We start from the raw sequence: 18,582 nt of genomic DNA, 5'->3' as shown, positions 1-18,582 counted from the left end.
ATAGATCTCTGGAGGCTGCTAGAGGAGCTCTAAAAAAGCAGCATCATATAGATGGATGAACAGTGATATTGCTCTTTAACCCAGTCCTTTGTGTCTTATATTGCTGTCTGATTTTCCTAACAAAACTCTGTATTTCATTTATTGCTGCCTATTTGTACCTCTTTCAGTCATTCAAATTCTTCTAAGATTTCTCTAAACTACTGCACAAGTAAGCTGGGTTTGAAATATGAGGGTAGTGCATGTGCACACATACAGTCCTAGTGGTACACAGCAGTGGAACTGCTCCATGTGTAAATAATTTACAGCAGAAACTAGTAAATTAACTTTTATTAAATCAGTTTATCACAACCATCATGTTACAAAAATAACTTCAGAATGATGTTAAATATTAAATACAAAGGTAAAACAGTTGTGCAGTACTCTTAAAATAGAATAACATTTTTTGTACGCATGAATGTTTCTACATAAAGTAGCTGACCTGGATCTGTTTAAGAGTGTTTGTCTCTCTTTACCAACCATATTTAGTTCTTCTTGACCTGAAGACATATAGAAAGAAAACTACACATTAAGGAATTGAATTTCACCGAGGCAAGACTGAAAGCAGTGAGAGTTTCCATGCTGCTTAAGAAGGAAGCCAATGCAAGACTCGATCTGTTTTAAGTAGAACAATTATTGTTTTTACTGAAACCAAACACTGGCAACTGTTTGGAAGTGCACAGTGGCTGGGAAATTTTCACTTATCTTCCACATCTGCTATCATGGCCTCAACTGCGTTCCAGTCCAGCTTGCTGAGGATACTTCCCGTGCTTTCAGAAACGCTGTCGGTGTTGACACTGCCCAGAGGAGAGAAACTCATGTCATGCCCTGCAGGGGCCTGTGGGAGGGAGAGAACATGAGCTGAAAAGTGCATCTTTCAGGGACAGTAGAAACAATCCCACCCTTTTCAAACATGTCCTAATCAAGTTATGTGATTATTCTGCAACAAATGCAATTTGTTTTCCTGTTTATGCACTCCAACCAGTGTCTGTTACCTGGACAGTGTAACTATGCGGTTGTTAAAAAGAATGTTCAATTTCAAGGCTCACAAGAATGACTTTGCTTGTAAAGGCAAAAGGTACTTCAGTTGAAGCACCGTCATTTATGTCCTGCATCTATCCCATAACATATTTAAAACAGAGAACCACATTTTAAATAAAGCAGAAGTAAAGAAAGTGTTAAATTGCAAGTACCAAATAGTTCCTAGTACAACTAGAAATTCTACCTGAAACATGGAGTCATGAGCATCTTGAAGTATTCTTTGGATATCATCAGGCACAGTCCAAGGACTTCCTATGTCTCGATCACTCTCTTGATCAATATCTTCTGTCTGAACTGCAGTGGTAACTTGTGGGGGCTTTTGTTTTGAGGTTCTGCTGACTCCGTACTTGGCAGCTGAGGAGAAAACAGGCCAACCACAGCATTGTAATGCTTCTTGCTGTTTTCTTCTAAATCTCTTTAAACTTCTCCAAGAACAGAATCTGCAAGTTCTAAGAACTGAAAGCTGTGAGTAAATCCATGTGAAAACAGCATGCCCTGCTATCCTGAGCTGATGTGGGGTGATGGTGAGAAAAGGCTGCTGGTCCCTTCCAGCCTCGTGCTCTGAACTGTCTTCCCAGGGCAGAACACAAAGTGGAACAGGACCATGTACAGTGTCTAGAGCATCCAGGTTCTACAGCCCAGTCCCCCAAAAAAGGGACATTGCTTCATTATTTGACAGAGGACTAAACTAAACAAATCCGGGATTGTGCCTCTTAGAAGACATAAAACTTTAATGAAATGTTTAGCAGTGATGGGGTATATTGGAGAAACAGATACAGAAGGTACCAGGAAATCAGAAAAAGATCAACCTGTATACAGAGTTTAAAAAGAGAATGTATGGAAAGGAGGAGGAAAATTACTTTCCATGTGTAGAGTGATTCAGGAACAGTGTCCTTTCTGCTTACTATTGCTTCTCTCAATTTCCTGCATTGCCAACTCAAATACACTGACATTTGGCCATCCAATTATGTCACTAGTATAATTCTGGTGTAAGGCAGAATGCAATCGACCCACAGTATTTCCTAAGTTTTAGGTTGATTCTCTCCTCACTCTTTTTCTGTCTGATCAGAAATTCTGCTGCTGTTAACAAGTTCTATATCTGTTAAAGGCTTTGATTAGGAGGGAATATTTATGAGAGGAAACTTTTGTGGATCCAGACCTACAAAGATAGGCATGGCAAAAAGTACCACTAAAATCCCAAAGGATTTTTTTGTTCAGTCACAAATTTTTCCACAATAACATTATGAAAAAATCATATCTTTTCTAGATACTTTACAGATGGTTAATAAAGACAATTTCTATTTTAAAGATCTTAGAGAGTAAGCAGAATAGAAAGGCAGGGAAGAGGCACGATACTTGTGTCCTGGTCTTCTAATTAACTTTCTCTTTGTAGGTTTCAACCAAACGAAACACTCAAGGCTTCTGTCCCTCATGATTTCATAATGTGTGTTTCAGAAATTCACTGAAATCTAGCACATTTTTTCAGATCTTGAAACTACCACCTGGCTAAAACCATTCAGAAGGTAAACAGAGGTGACTGATTAAATATTTCACAACATTTTACTTTAAAGGATTTTTATGAGGGGAGAAAATGATGATTTTTATTCTTCCAAACTAATGCTGTATCTGAGGCAGGATGTATTCACAGAATCAAAGCGTGAGTAAGGTTGGAAGGGACCACAGTGGGTCATCCAGTCCAACCTCCCTGCTCAAGCAAGGCCACCCCACAGCACATGGCACAGGATTGTGTCCGGATGGTTCTTGAACATTTCCAGTGAGGGAGACTCCACAACCTCTCTGGGCAACCTGTTCCAGTGCATGCAGTAAAGAAGTTGTTCCTCATATTCAGGTGGAACTTCCTGTGTTCCAGTTTCTGCCCATTGCCCCTTGTCCTATTGCTTGGCAACACCAAGCAGAGCCTAGCTCTGTTCTCTTGGCACCCTCCCTTCAGCTACTGATAGACATTGATGAGGTCCCCTCTCAGTCATCTCCACGTTCCGAAGAAGAGAACACATTCTGAAATGTGTTCTCTGTGTCTTACTTTTCCCCTGTATTATGTATCTGCACTGCACTATGTCATTGCTCTATGTAACTTACAGTGTCTAGAATCAACAGGACAGTTTGCAGCATTTCTCGGTCTTCCTCTGGAAGTACTTTTCTGTAGGGCCATACAGGCATTTCCTGGAAAGCCAAAGAAAGCATTTCTTCTTTTAAATGCAGATCAAACATATTCAAAGATGCTTAAAAATTTCCATCTATGAGTTTTGCTTCCTGGATTACCCAGCACTCTTGCTATGGAAATTTAAGCTACTTTGGATTTAAAGGGAGGTGATAAGGAAAGGTAACTCTCATCATTTAACAGGTCAATGACAACACAGTTACAAAAGCCTCATAACAGGAGACTTCCAGGATTCTAAGACTGATTTTCTACACAGGTATTAAAGTTCCTTCCTCACAAAAATGCAGCAGTAGCTTGAAGATCATCTTCAGCATGGGTTTTCATCAAGGAGTAGTTCTTTCTTACCCTGGGACTGTGTTAAACCAAGAGCTGGGGTGCCACGGCGTAATCTTTGACCAAAGCTGGGTTTGGCAGCAATTCTGCTCCTTTCTGACAAAACAGGACTGTTCAGATGCCCTCTAAAATAAGAAAAAACACAAACAGAGCAACAAAGCTTAAATACTTACTATTGTCTACCACCTACCATTCCTCTACATAACAATTTCAAGTGTGGTAAAGACACCAAGACACAAGAGCAGGTTTAATGCTTAAGAGCTGTTACCCTTTACTAGATGCCATATGCCTTCTTCTGTACCCTTGAGGTGATCTGGTGCTGGACAAAGTTTTATCATCATGTGCTGGTGTTTCAGATAACATTTCATTCATCAGAGAAAGTGCCTGTGATATTCTCATTCTGTGATGCTCAGATAACAGGGCTCTATGGAGAAATAATATTATACATTACCTTATGCTTTCACTCATTTCGTTGCAGCTGGCTTGTGAGTCTTGTAAGGCTACACGAAGAACATTTTTTTTGCAGTTTCACAGAAGATGTACTAAACCTTTTAAGATCACTACCAAAAAGTTAAATAATTTCTTACCAATGGGTTTGACAGAATGAATGAGTCGATGTTAGGGAAAAAAAAAGAAACAATGAAATTTGGAAGTGAAAAATACAGTCAAAGGATGAAACATTTCAGGATTTTCCTAAATGGCAAAACAAACATCAATTATTTATGCTTTTGGTTGAAATATCTTGACATATCATTGATACCTGAAGTTTCAGAGACAAGATAGTTAAAACTACCTCTTTCTTAACACTGAAAGATTAATATATAAGTAAGGAGATTAAAAGTAATATTTATAGCAACTTACTTGTCTTTTTCTTCTTTCCTCTTCTGGAACATTCTAATATCCTTTGAAGTAGGACTATAATGCTGTGTAAAGAAAAAGTATAAAATTCATTAACTTACTATGTACTGTGCTCTCATTCCAATCTCTCACTTTCAAAATGTACTTATTTGACTTAAAAGTTACTACTTAAGACATCTTCAGAATGAAAAACAGTATGAAAGCATACAGCCCTACCAGAAAATTCAGGCAAGATTGTCTCTATAACTTTCCAGTCTCTAAAAGTATACTGAAAGCTTGCAGTCACATCTTCCATAAGTCATATGCTCTAAACATTAACATTCCTAGAGAGATGTTTTCACTCTCAAGTTCAAAGCTTCAAATGGCCTTGCCTTTAAGTCTGCTAAAAATCAATGATGTTCCTAATAATGACTAATTTAAAAAACAGGTCACGGTTGTACTTTGGCCTGTGTTTGCTAGAGTATAATTTGAATTTTTCATTGCTTTCTTCTTAAAGAAAAAAAAGCAAAACCCATACCAAACCACCTTCCAAAATCTGAGAATCCCTCCACTAATGATTTCAGGAGAAAAGCCTATGACAAAAGCATCAAGTATATATTTATGGGTTGGCAACACAGGAAAGGGAGAGAAGTAGGATCTTTTTTTCTTGAATCACTTCTCTCTACAGGTGTACAAAAAAAGCAGCCCAGCTCCACTCCGAAGGGCTGTTTGGAACCAGGGGAAATAATGTATTTCAAATAGATGAGATCTGTTACTCTTTCTAAAAGTGAATACAATTGAATTATTTAGTAACAGGAAACTTGTGTGTGTTACATGTTTGCTACTTTGGAGTTAAAACCAGCAGAGCTGCTGCCCGGAAGTATTTACAGCATCCCCTAAATTCAACTAACAAGTAAAAAGTATAGGGATATATTTACTGTTACTATGTCTCACGTCCTATAACCCCAGAGCTTCCCCTGACTCAGCAGGGTCTTTTCAGGTCCTAAAGGTAGCCAGATGACAAATGCATGTTTTAAGAATTAATAATGATTCGGAAATCACTTCTGAATGGTTTTTGTAACTCCCCCCCCGCCCAGTTATTTCCAGAACAGTGCAGATCAGAAGAGATTTATCAGGCTATAAACTTGTATTTACTGCTAACCCTTTATAATTGCACACACTTCTGTGTGGGTGATGGCTGCCCTCAGTATCTAATCATGTTCCTAACGGATTGCTGGCATTTGAACTCTGCTTTTTAAATCCAGTGAGGTTTTTGGGGAGGCATACAGATGAAACAAAATGTAAACACATCTTAGCAACTGTAGCTCTCACTCCCTGACAAAATGTGTCTTTCATCAGTGGCTGTTACAGCTGTATCCATTACAGTTAAAAGACTGTACGTCCTAATTGCAACCAATTGCCAATTGCCATCACTGCAGCCTGTGAAGAACACTGGTGCATTTGCTCACTGATCTCTACTGACACAACTGTGTCCAGCTCCAATAAAATAAAATTCTACATACAAACCCCCAATATTAAAATAGAAAAAAAAATAAATGACTGTCAGCCTTTATACTATCTAACCTGAATAATCGACACTTGTACAACATGTAACAGTTACTCTTCAAGTTCCCATTATTCTTACCACATTCTTTCTTAGGTTGAATGGATTACATTCTTTCTGTCTTTGTTCCTCCAGTTTCTTCATATAGTCTCTCATTCTTTCCTTTTGCTTTCTTTTCATCCATGTTTGTATCTCTTTCCTCTCCTTTTCTGTTTTTTGAGAATGTGCAGCAGCAAAACCATGAACCCTGAGAGCAGATGTGAATAAGAAATAATCTAGCACATCCTGTAAATTGCAACCTGTGGCAACTACACATGATATAATAAAAATACTGTTAACCCTTTAAAATTCTGACTCAGCTGGAAGCATAAGTAATGAACAAGAGGGGAAATTTTCTTCTGCAAAATTTTGCTCCATAAAATCCTGGCACACAAGTAATTTCCAAAACGTTTCCTAAATTTTTTCTGCCAGTTGTCAAGTACATCCAGATAATAGGACCAGAGCTTAAACTGGTGTGAGCTGTGGCACCAGTGCAACAGACTGGCATCCTTAACAGCTGTATTTTTTTGTTTTGTCAGCAGTTCAGATCACAAACAGGAGTAAGAAACAGCTGTCACTTTGACCTCTCTCAGGGGAGAACACAGCTGATTTTATAACTGACACTCAGGAGGTGTAGAAACCTCCATCAGGAAGAGAAGCATAACAAGCCGGAGTTTGGGGCCAGAAGCTTCTGAATCTGCTGTGCTACTGACAGCAAATTTCTACTCTGTCTTTCAGAACAGTTTTAGAAGGTCCCAGTCCATTTGCTGAACTGAGCCTGCTGTATATAGAGGTTTCTGCCCCAGCCTACACCTGGTAAACCAAAATAACAGAAAACAACAAGCACGTTTTACAAGCCAGTAAATTTGTGGCTAATTAACAGTTCTAATACTAGTCCCATTAACATCAACTCAAACACATACTTGCTTCCATCATTTACAGGGTATGAGCTATGAGAAAAATAACGAGGGTTAAAACGATTTAACTAGCACATAATAAAAACAGCCATGGTATTACCGAGGGATTTTCTTAGCTTGTATTTTTGTAAAGCCCGGCTCCGGCAGAGGGATGTAACTTTCTACTACAGGATCATTAATGTCAGTAAAACCACTCCGACCAGTAACTTGCAGGGGACCTTCTAAAGAGCTTGAAGTTAGGTAGAGGAAAAAGAGATGTTACCAATTTAATGCAGAACGGGACTATGAGAACAACAAGCTAAAATACTTCCACCCCTGCTTAAAATGAGAATATTCAGGTTGTTTTACGCAAAGCCTTTGGACTGGATTTTCTTTCCCCACATCTCTACTGTGTGCACACAAGCAATACCTAGACCATGTGTGTAGATGTACCACCTTAAAAAGGTGTCAGCCCTCCTCTTAGCTTTGCTGTCATCAAGTACACTTGAGCCAACATATATCCAGAAGTCTGACCCCATCCAGAGCTGAAATGCCTGAGCTCCACTGGGGTGTGTGAACAAGGCTGGCCCAGAGGAGGCTGAGCTGGAAGCCAGGAGCACCCACAGGGTTTGTATTGCTGCACATGCTGAAATAAGGTTATGGGATGCTACCAGGTTAGGGAACCCCCAGTCTCAGTGATCTTCTGAGCAAGAATCAGTGTGAGTGAGAGGATAGTTTTACCTGAATTCTGCCCATTTCTTTCCTGTCTTTTTATCAGTTGCTCCCAGGAAAAAACAACTCTCATAGTTTATGACTACAAGCTATAGTTGCTTCAAGTTACTCCTTTGGGTAAAAATCACCTGTCTGCTAAAGTTTACTGCCTCACACCCATCTTCCAGCTTAAGTAATCACTCCCTAATTACTTCTGTCACAACAAGGAGTTCCAGTAAATTACTTGAACAATAAGATAAACCATTCAGTTTACTGCTATGCTTCAAGCAAAACAATAAAGGTGGGTAATGGAGTAGAACGATCAGGAAGAAAGAAAAGCCAGCTACTCTTTTCTACTGCTCATCTGGATCCAGAAGAGTAACAGCAGCTGACAGTAAAAAATACATATGTCACACCATTTTATTTAATGCATAGGCTCATTCCAGTTTTGAAATCTTCAGTTCGTTGCTTTACACTTTTCATATGGTAACACCTTAAAAACTTTCTGGTGATAGTTGGCCTTGGTAGACAACTGCTAGCAGCAGTTGCATGTACTTCCTTGAAAGAGAGGTTTGTAAATAGGAGAAATAACAAATACACACAGACAAGAGCACCATCTACATTAACAGCTCTGTTACTTGCAATTAGAAAAGAACTTTGAATGCTCCTGCGGCTTCTGCATAAAGTAAATGCAACAGGCACTACAAAAATCAGAAAAAAATGCCTGAAATTAGATAACAGAAGGGATTTCATTGAGCTTGAAAATGAATGCCTTGATTTTTATGAAGTGATGACTTCATCCTGACAGTCTCCTTTTTAACAGATTTTCGAAAAAACCAATCTCAAAATACGTACCTATCATGTAAATCTCTGCATATGTGAGAACCTGAAACAGAAACAATCCTTGTTAATAAAATCCTTGCAATTGTACACAAACTAATCATACATATGTTAAACAGCCAGTGAGATAAAATACAAAAATATATCAACCTGAATATGTTGACATTAAAAATAAACTCATATTGGACATAGGCTTAATGGCCTGTGAGAGAACGTGTCATTGATTGTCAGGTTAGCACAGATTCTCCAGAGAACACTAATTAACAACTCCCTGGATAATTTGAATAGTTTTGCTACGATGATGATATCACTGTTGTCAGTCTTCTGCCATGACCAACTAACTGGGAATTATCTGTTCCAATTAATTATACAGTGTTTCATGGAAAATTAACAACTGACACTTACTTGAAGAAGCCAGGAACTCAGAAGGAGCTTGGAATTCAGGAGATGCAACTGAAGAGCAGTATGGATGTCCTGGATGGAAGAGCACTGCTTTCCCTCCTAAACTAAACTCTACACCTCAAAAAATTATAGTTGTAACTTAGTATCACCTATAGCTTTCTCAGCTTGCAAGTAACAAGTTTATACTTACAGAGAAAACCGCATTACTATTTTCAAAATTAATCTGGGTGTGTATACCACTTGAGATTGACTTGTGCTGTATGCAGATACAGGAACCATGTTTTAACACCTTTTAAGACAGATTGCTGCAAATGTGGCTATCAAATGCATGTTCACATTTACAAAGTATGTAATATTTTTGGAAGCTTAAATGCAAGCAATTCAGGCAATATGCAGCAAATAAGACATTACATTTTTAAACTCAAGCAAGAGATTGATTTTTTTTCCCTCCTCCTTCCAATGCTACCACAGTCTTCCTAATTGCAAAAATCAATTTGCTGTCAGTTTGCAAAACGAAATGAGACTTCATAAAGTAATGTTTTAGTAACAGTAATGTTACTAAAGTAACATTACTAAGTAATGTTAAAGTAACAGTAGTTACTTTATAGTGAAATAAACCAATTGATTTTGCTGATGTGGTTGGATTTAACTGAGATCTCACCTCCCTAGACATAGGAAGATGACAGAGATGATAAAGACAGCTTTTGGAGGAAGCTTTGCGTTGTGACACCATGCCCTCTTCACTTAATTAAGTAAATACAATTCAGCACAGTGATGGGTTTAAGAAGCAGACCCAAAGGTATTTTCTTCCAACAACAGTGAATTTGAGCGTAAGTATGATTCACTGCTGAACTGTTTTCAAAATTTAGTGATACTGTTCTGTCATGTAACACAAACTCCTTATCAGCGCAGATCAATGAAGCCATTCTAAACAATGCAATCCAGAAAGACTGATGACTGACTTTAATAAGCTAATTGGCATTATGTAACAGCCCGTATAACAGCAATGAAAAAGTATTACACCAGGAAGAAAAGTTTTACTTATTTTTAGAAGGTGTAAAAGGGAAAAATATATAATAAAGATTATACCAGAAGGTGACTTCATGCCACTGGGAAAGTTAGAAGCCAAGGCTGCAGTGGCAGGAGTGTGTAATTCCACTGGAATATAACTGGGTACAGGATACTCCAGGTTTAAGCCCTCCTTTTGATCATCTATAACATCTTCAAAAATCATGCCTCTCAAATAACGTTCTGATTCTGTGAAAAAATAATACAGTAACCAATGTAGGCCAATGGAAAATCCTCTCAATGCAAAAACTATCACTCATATATACCTGTTACTGGCATCTTTAGTTCATCTGTCAAACCTGTAACAACCTGAACTCGGGTCAGCTGTGCCTCTCTGAAAGGGCACTTCCAGAGCTGTGGTGTGTGTACCAATCCTGCACACATGAACTGAGCCAGGAGTTGCTCTGTGTGAGGTTAATGGACATCTTAAATATTGTTTCAGGCGTGAATATAGATATAGCCATAATTTGGTTCTACCACTTGGCTTTGTGTTAACTCCATAAGTAGATTAGACTATGCTCTTGGCACAGTACAGTAGCTACAATTAGGGAGGTACTACATAGTCGTTTCTTACATAAGCAATAAATCGTTCAATACATCTGCTCTAACAAACAGTTAAGCTGATGTAAGCTTTTAATAAAATACAGATATTACAACTGAGTAGCCACCAAAGATGCAGGAAAAAACTTACTTCATATACATAAAAAAATAAATCCTGGGGACAAATATCATATTGTTTGACATCAGTGAGTAAAGCACTTACAAGCAGCATGTTTTGGATTCATGTTACAATAGAAATACATATATTTTAAACTTCTATGGTTTTGGAAAGTATCAAGGCTTATAGATACTTTCAAATGCATTTTTATTAAAGCAATATGTCTAATAGTCAGATTTGCAACCTTTCATTTTTGGTTTATATTTCAATGACAACTTACGAGATTGCATTAAACTTCAGTGGTAATTAAAAGTCAGTCAAGTTTAATATTCAATTGCAAACGTGTTATCTTTCTGTTAACTGAACACATACCATCATCAATGACTTCAGCAGCTTCAGAGAATGAAGGACGAGCACTAAGGTCTGAATCAGTAGCCATTTCAATGTCTTCTATTAGTTTCACTAACTGTAAATGAAACCCAAAAACTAAGTAATGACACTTTCTTCAAGGTGTTTCTGAGACTTTCACCACAGATATTCATGCAAAATATACTTTAAATAAACTTTTTTCATCATAATCTTATAAACATTTTAATGCAGTTTCCTGTTTCAAAACAAACAAACAAAAACAATTCAGGAATCAAAGTAGCTCAAGCAGATTAATTTAATTTAAGAAGTTCAATCTTCTGGATTCGTACTTTGAGAAAAATACATATAAACTCTATTATTTGCGAGAACAATTTTACTCCTACTGATGACGTTTTTATTTTTAAAGTAGATGAAGTTTTCCAATATATCTTATCTAAAAACCACAGAAACTAAAATACTTCAGTAGTCTTCATAAGTCAGAAGTTTCCTGATGTTTAAAACTGGCCATTCTGGCCAGCATTTCTTCCACTGTAAGTAATCATGTCAGCCAACAGATTCAGCACTAGATGTAGAAGAACTGTATATTATTTTCAATCTCTCTCAATAGATACTAAGCAGATTTGAGAACACATAGTTCTGAAATGTAAGTTTTGACTTCAGCTGCAAAAAATTACACAATAAACTGTTTAAAAAATGAGAGCTAGCTGTCGGAACTCACCAGTTTGGTATTTCTGAAATCCTGCTCCATATTTTCTATCATGTTCTGTAGTGTCTGTAATTGCATATCCATTTCCTGCTGCTTTGTGGAAAAGTATTCTCTGCCAATTACTTTGGATGGAAGCTCTGAGGAAGGAAGAGTTCTGTCACCTTCATGTAGTATGTTCCAAGTTACACTATCTGTAGCAGAATCCGACTTCTTATCTTCCTTTTGCACTTGGCTTGATGCATTCTTCTGATGGTCACCTTGAAATAAAAAAAAAAAAGAATGCACCAATATCACTGAATAAACTGCAAGCATGTAAATACTGCAGGTAATCAGGCACAGATGTGTTGAACATAAGGATAGATTTTAGGAGCAGGAATCATCACAAAAGAAGTCAAATGTATAAATGTTGATGTTTAATGCTAAAAAAGCAGGAGGTTAATTGAGAGGAAAGCTGCAGATTTTCTGTGGAAGTATTATAACAAAACTGTCTCGCTTTTTTCAGGTTTAAAAACAAAGTGATTTACCTTGCTTCTGAAGAGCCTCACATGGAATTGCATTAGTAACAGAAGCTGCTGTGTGGTGAAGTTTTGCAGTAGATGGAATTTCAAACTTCTCATTTTGCTGTGCAGCATCTACCTCTTCTGCAGACTCAGGTATCATGGGCAAATTGCTAAGGATGTCACTGTCTTCAATGTCGATCACACTGATATATTCATGTTCATGCTAAACAACAACAAGATTATGAAGAATTATACCGAATGTGTTTTGAATATATTGTTTACAGTGCATTATTAACCATAAAACTTTAAGCTGAAAGGATTTGTTCTGGAGACAAAGAACCCAAATTAATAACACAAACTGTATTTTAATCACATGTACATTGGATTACACATGTACATGAGATTACTAACCAAATCAGGTGCATCTGACCGAAAGGATGGTAAAGGTTTCTTTTTCACTTCAGTGGGAAATCCCAGGTTTAAATACATGTCAGGTGGTAGTATTGCAGGGGCACTAGATGATTCTATGAGAAAATAATAATAGTCAGTATTATATTTACAGCAAAAGCCACAAAACTTCAGACTAAATATTTGGAAACAACTCTGCATTCTCTAGATGTCAAGAAAAGCTTTGACTAACCTGCAGTCTAAATTGCTACTAATTTCCAAGTCTATCCCAGCTAAGTAAAATAAAAAAAATTCATCTTTAATTGACTCAAAGAAATTATATTACCCAGCTAGAAAGACCTCTAATAAAGCTATTTGCAAACAAGTTATGTCATGTAGTAAAATTATCTTCAAATGGAAAAACACAGTTGAATTTTAAAACAGTGGAAAAATTAATATGCTCATTTGGTACCATAGGGAAAATACTTAGGTGCTGAAATCTACATACTTCAATTTATGAAGGATTTTTAATATGGGGGGAGAAAAAACAAACCAAAATATATCTTCTTTAGCCCAAATTCAGTTACCTTCTGTTTTCTGTTCTACAAATTGATCCAAAAGATGACTGATTGAGAATAAAATTCCTACTTGGGACTGGAACATTATAACCTGCATCTAGTAGATGCAAGGAAACAACTGTATAAGTAGCTAAGCTACTGCAGCTCAACTGTAATCTGTTTTAACATCCCACTGGTCAATTCTTTTGGTCTACATTACACCAAAACCCCAAGAGTAAGCGGCACTAAAATCAAGATAAAATCCACAAAATAATTTCATACAGGAACGCAAAGGCATAGGTACACTGCTTCATGAAAAATTCCAGCCAAACTTTTCATAAATAGTATTATAACTATTTAGTATTGGGTTTCAAGAAATCAGATGAATTACTGTATTATCTATGCCCTGCATTAAGCTACCCCATGTACAAAACCCATGTTAAAACTGCTATATTGTTATAGACTTCCCAAACAACAAATGAAGTAGAGAGAGCCTGGAGCCACACCTGGCACAGGAACAGATGGGGCTGGCTCATTTTTTTGAACTTCAGAAATCTCATTTCCACCACTGATTCCATGATCCTGATATGACTCGAGCACTTGATTGGGAAAAAAAAAACAAACAACCAAGATCAAAATACATGAATGTAAGGAAAGTAACGATACTGATGGCATTATCTGAATGCACATTTCTAATCTGACAGCTCACAATCAAAGAAAAGTTGTGGTGGATGAGGCAGGGAAACAATTTCAGTCACAGGGTGAAACACTGTCTAAAATGCATTTAGATAAACACAAATGAAGGTAGAAGATTTCAGAAAAAGTCACATCAGAACTGATTTACAAAAAGCATGTGGACACTCTTACATAATTGCATCAGTGATATTTTTACTTATAATTATTTTAACTACTGCTTTGTAATTTATATTCTAATGGCTTCTGGTTTAATTCTTTTTGAAACAAAAAATCATAGCACAAAAAAACTGTTTTTCCCTTTACAATCTTATTGCATTTTGAAAACTGACAAAATAACTAGAAAGAAGCAACACCAGAAGCAGCTGGTTTCTGTAAGTCACACAGGTAGCACTTACTTGGATGAGTATTTGTACTTGCATCTTGAGTTTCTGCCGGTTTTTTCCCTACAGAAGCCATGTAATGCAGATCTGCTGAAGTAGTAATTGCTTCCTCCACTGTGTCTGAAATGTAATAATGCAGAATGGGTGTCTACAAATAACACAAGAATTAGACATCCTTGAAAGCAATGATACTAACTCAAAACTATGGGTTCCAACAGTTTTTTCTTTGTATTCCTGACAGATATTTTTAACTTTTCTCTAAGCATATGTCATGAATGATTCCCAGAAAAGTTCATGCTACCTACTTGATGTGAATATGCAACTGTATTGCGACTTACAATGTTACACTGAATTAAAATCAAGGTTCAGTTTAGGTATATGATTTTTAAATTCAATATTTTAGTATGCTGTACCATAAAAGTCTGCTTCACAGTCCAAAAAGGGGGGAAACATTTATGATGTGTATACCTTAATTTCTTTATTGATGTTTCTACAGAGGTTTGCAAGCCATTATTTAGAGAATAGATTGTATTTTGTCCTCTGATAAGACTGAATATTGTGCTGAATACTAGAAAGAAGCAAATCTTTCCACAGGCATGGTCTTAATGTTGCAAGCTATAAGCATTGTAAACATTGAATCTCTTTTAAAAGAGCCTTAAATTCTGTGTAGTTAGACTATGCAGGCAAATAAAATTGGAATAATATCTGTTTTGTAAAAAGAAAACAATTTAATATTAAAAAGCATTGTTCACAGCATTATTTTGATAAATCACATGAACAGAAATGACCAAGAACCATAGTTAATGGAAGCAATAGTTACCATAACCATAGTTATAATGAAACCATAGTTACTGAAATTCATTCAACATACTTATGTTGTTATTTCACTAACTCAATTGTTTTTAACCATAAAAACACAAGACTATCACTCATTATGAAAAAAATTAAAATACTTCTGTGATTTTCAGAACTATTCTGAGTCTTCAGATAATTGATATAAGACCTTAAATTTGCCTGCATGTCTCTCCACACCAATCCCCTAAAAACTCACTATGCCTAAAAAAGTTTGGAAACCTGTTGTCCATCCTGAAAGGTCTGGGGAAAGACACCATAAGCCATTAAGCTGTATTGCCCACAGACTACACGATCCAAGTTTTTAACATCTTGATGACCACAGAGTTTTCATTTGAAATCTAACAAACTTATGGTCCCTGTTTTTTTTGTTATTTAAGCACTCAAAGCACTAAAAAGACTTGTACTTGCCCATTGAAACAAACAAACCATCTTGAGGGTAAGATGCCGATTCTGTTTTGTGATCCTAATATAAGGAAAAAAGGAATCATCTTTAAAAATAGTTCCAATGCAGATTAAAGGCTTTCTTGATGCTGTTTAACTATCCAATATACCTTGTGTGAGTAATAACTGGGGGAAAAAAACCATTGTAATTTTGTTTTGTTACTCCTTTTTAAATTCTTCTGATCTATTCCAGCTCAGTGGAATTACTGGCTATGTGACAACCTCATATGTACCTCAGGGTGATCTGCAGTAACACAAATTCTTTATTCCTCTTTGAGTATATGCTATATCTGCTGTACCCTAAGTAATATCTCCCTGGTCTGGAGAGGGTCTCCAGCTGCTGTGCTGGAGTGAAGTCTCAAAGGTGTGGTACAGACCAGAAACAGAGTCTGCTGCTCTGGGTAGTGTTCTAGCTTTAAATCTGGTGGTGTTCTAGCTTGAAATCTGGTACTTGCAAGGATAATCCCCAAAAAGGTATCAAAAAGGCCTTGGCAAATGAAAAGTACAAGTATATAAATCAAAACCTACCCTGATAAAGACTTTCTTTTCTCAGTTTCTGGTTTGTGACAGAACTGAGATCTCATACTTCCCATTCCTACTTTTACACTGTCATCCATATAGCCCCACATGAAAAGAGTAATGCCTGGGTCATTTGTCATTTGTGAAATGACAAATGCCTGGGTCATTTGTCCTAGGCTAAATGCAATTTTTTTTAACATTTCTGTATGTTTTTACTATAAATGTTCATACAGACTTACATCCTATAAAAACAGACAAGTTCATGTTCCAGGAAAAACAATAGTAATCTTAGAATATTTCATAAAAATAAATCTACTGTTTACAGAAAATGCAAGTCTGTCAATTAAATATATATATACCGTTTCTAGGCTAGAGCCTAAAAGTGATGTACATTATTGTTTTGGTTTATAGTTTTCCACTTCTTTCCTTTCTGTTAATACTTGAATGGAAAAAAGCAAAGAAAGAAATATTATTCTATACCTCAGTCTCTGATTCGTCAACCATTTCTGTGTCACTAATAGTGATGATGGAGGCCTCTGGGCAGAAGGACACAGTTGGTTTCTTCTTCTCCTCCTTCTCTTGTAGTTGTTTCTTGTTACGCTTTTTTCTTCTGTCAACATATTAATTACAGATAAAGAATAAGATGTGCACTGAATTAAAGATGGAAAAGATAAACAGAACTGTTGCACACAGATCAGTTCAAAGCACTATTTTTACCTATCTGAAATCTACACAAAATTGTTGTAGAAACTCATAAAAATATTAACAATCACACTAAAATCTGTTAATTGACTAATAAGCTATTTGTACTAAACATTACAAACTACATAACAATCCACATCTATGTTTTGTGTATAATTAATAATTACTTCGCAAAATACCTGTAAAGAATCTGTGAGACAAACTTCAGTTATCACAGAAACTTTCTAATTATTTTATAAAAAAGTTGCAATTCTTCTGTGATATGTGATAAGTAGATTATAAGACAACTAATCAGAAGAAAGCAAGTGTTCTATTCTAGAACATTCTACCAACATTCTATGAGAACTGAACAAGGATATATAAGTAGCTTAAACAAACTGTTTTAACTGCTTGTGCAATCAATTAACAACAAATAAATCAAATTTCATAAATAATAAGATACTTAACAAAGAAAATACTGCTTCAGCAGGAATTTTGCTAATTAATCACTGTCTGTATTAAAAACCAGCCTAAATATTGAACTATACTGAAAGAGTGTAACCCTTTTTTTCCTGAAGATTACTACTAACAGTGACAACATGCAGAACAGACAGCAGCCTATTAAGATTCATTGTGTGTAAACTGCAAAGTACTTCATAAACAGTATACAGCAGTCAGGTAACAACAAGGCTTTAAAAGACAAATAGCAATATGTAAGAATTCCCCCTTGACTCTTCTTCTTATCAGTCTGCTAACAGCAAAAACCCCTTCGTGCCTTAATGATATAGTTCTGCTGTGTTTTTACTAACATTTAGTATTTTATTCTCTGCCAAGAGAATTACATCCAATCCCTCTGATCTCAAAGCTAAAAGGTACAGGTTACCAGCTAGTTTTTCAAAATGAAGTTCCCACTTAAAAAGTCTGGCTTGCCTTTTTCTATTTTTCTGCACATCTCTCAGTTCAAATGGTTCAACATTAGTTTTTAGTAACTGGATAGGTTCAGTTTGGTCTTGTCCATAGGAAGTGCTGAGCACAGAATTATGCTGATGGCGTTGCTCAAACGCAATGAGATCTTGAAATGGGATGAGTTTTGGTGCCTGAAAGGGTTCAGAGAGAGAGAGAGAAAAGAGAAAGGGGAACCCATCAGATTGGATGAAAAAAGTAGGTCCAGTTTGGATCTCGGTTATACAAACAAAACTCCTGTAGCAATTTGTAAAGAAAATGGAAATGTAATATTAACAGCATCAGGCCAGGACCTCTGCCAGTATGTACATGTGTAAATTATTTTCTTAAAGTAAACTAAAAGATGGGAATTTTCTCCACAGAACATATTTCAGTAATATTTGCATTTCCTATCCACGTAGTTCAGGATGAAGGTAGGAACGGTGCAATGTAGACAAGGACTGAAGAAATACCTTTCAAGAAAAAGCATTTCCACTCTTTTCAACTGGAATGTGCAAGCTTATAAGATTGTAACAGAAACAACATTTTTCAAAACATCAAGTTCTCAGCATCCATAAGATAAGGTTTTCTTACTCAGCCTTTTAGCATCCTATTTCTGCACTACAAAAGAGGATTTATCACTGCATTCTATTTCTGTAAATAATTCTATTACCATTTCGGAAAAAAAACCAGTACTGCTCGTTACCATATAAATATTATCCGATACTTTAGATAGTAAAATCTTTGCATTCATTACTAATGGGCTGAATGGTGATGAACTGTGGAACATGGAATCAATCTAACACCATTAAAAACACTTTCAGGCTTGCAGCCTCATATTGACATGCAGATAAACTGGTACCTCTAGATTGCTCCTGGTAGCTGTGCTGAGCACTTGAAACTCCATAGTCTGGAAACATGAATTTATTTGTGATGAATAAGAAA

At 36.4% G+C, this 18,582-nt stretch overlaps 1 protein-coding gene across 4 annotated transcripts in view; it reads right to left on the bottom strand.

The window, feature by feature from the left end:
* Nucleotides 1–309: 309 nt before the first annotated feature.
* Nucleotides 310–18,582, bottom strand: part of CPLANE1 (ciliogenesis and planar polarity effector 1) — a 55,591-nt gene continuing 37,318 nt past the window's right edge. For 3 of the 4 annotated variants that reach the window (XM_039385636.1, XM_039385638.1, XM_039385637.1), the window contains exons 35-54: nt 17,626–17,792; nt 16,495–16,624; nt 15,463–15,517; nt 14,215–14,319; nt 13,630–13,722; nt 12,591–12,703; nt 12,204–12,402; nt 11,692–11,936; nt 10,977–11,070; nt 9,968–10,135; nt 8,882–8,989; nt 8,492–8,522; nt 7,047–7,175; nt 6,072–6,237; nt 4,451–4,512; nt 3,858–4,013; nt 3,602–3,714; nt 3,175–3,258; nt 1,262–1,431; nt 310–874 (exon numbers count right to left, since the gene is read on the bottom strand). In XM_039385636.1, coding sequence (XP_039241570.1) covers nt 734–874; nt 1,262–1,431; nt 3,175–3,258; nt 3,602–3,714; nt 3,858–4,013; nt 4,451–4,512; nt 6,072–6,237; nt 7,047–7,175; nt 8,492–8,522; nt 8,882–8,989; nt 9,968–10,135; nt 10,977–11,070; nt 11,692–11,936; nt 12,204–12,402; nt 12,591–12,703; nt 13,630–13,722; nt 14,215–14,319; nt 15,463–15,517; nt 16,495–16,624; nt 17,626–17,792 — 2,529 coding nt within the window. In that variant the 3' untranslated portion in view covers nt 310–733. The remainder of the gene's footprint in view (nt 875–1,261; nt 1,432–3,174; nt 3,259–3,601; nt 3,715–3,857; nt 4,014–4,450; nt 4,513–6,071; nt 6,238–7,046; nt 7,176–8,491; nt 8,523–8,881; nt 8,990–9,967; nt 10,136–10,976; nt 11,071–11,691; nt 11,937–12,203; nt 12,403–12,590; nt 12,704–13,629; nt 13,723–14,214; nt 14,320–15,462; nt 15,518–16,494; nt 16,625–17,625; nt 17,793–18,582) is intronic. The other variant, XM_039385639.1, reaches the window with a different exon arrangement.

The sequence above is a fragment of the Pipra filicauda genome, unplaced genomic scaffold (genome assembly GCF_003945595.2).
Source record: "Pipra filicauda isolate LSUMZ 115617 unplaced genomic scaffold, ASM394559v2 scaffold426_size588282_pilon, whole genome shotgun sequence".
Lineage (NCBI taxonomy): Eukaryota > Metazoa > Chordata > Aves > Passeriformes > Pipridae > Pipra > Pipra filicauda.
The sequence above is the reverse complement of the archived record's forward strand: the minus strand, read 5'-3'. Positions and strand labels throughout refer to the sequence as shown.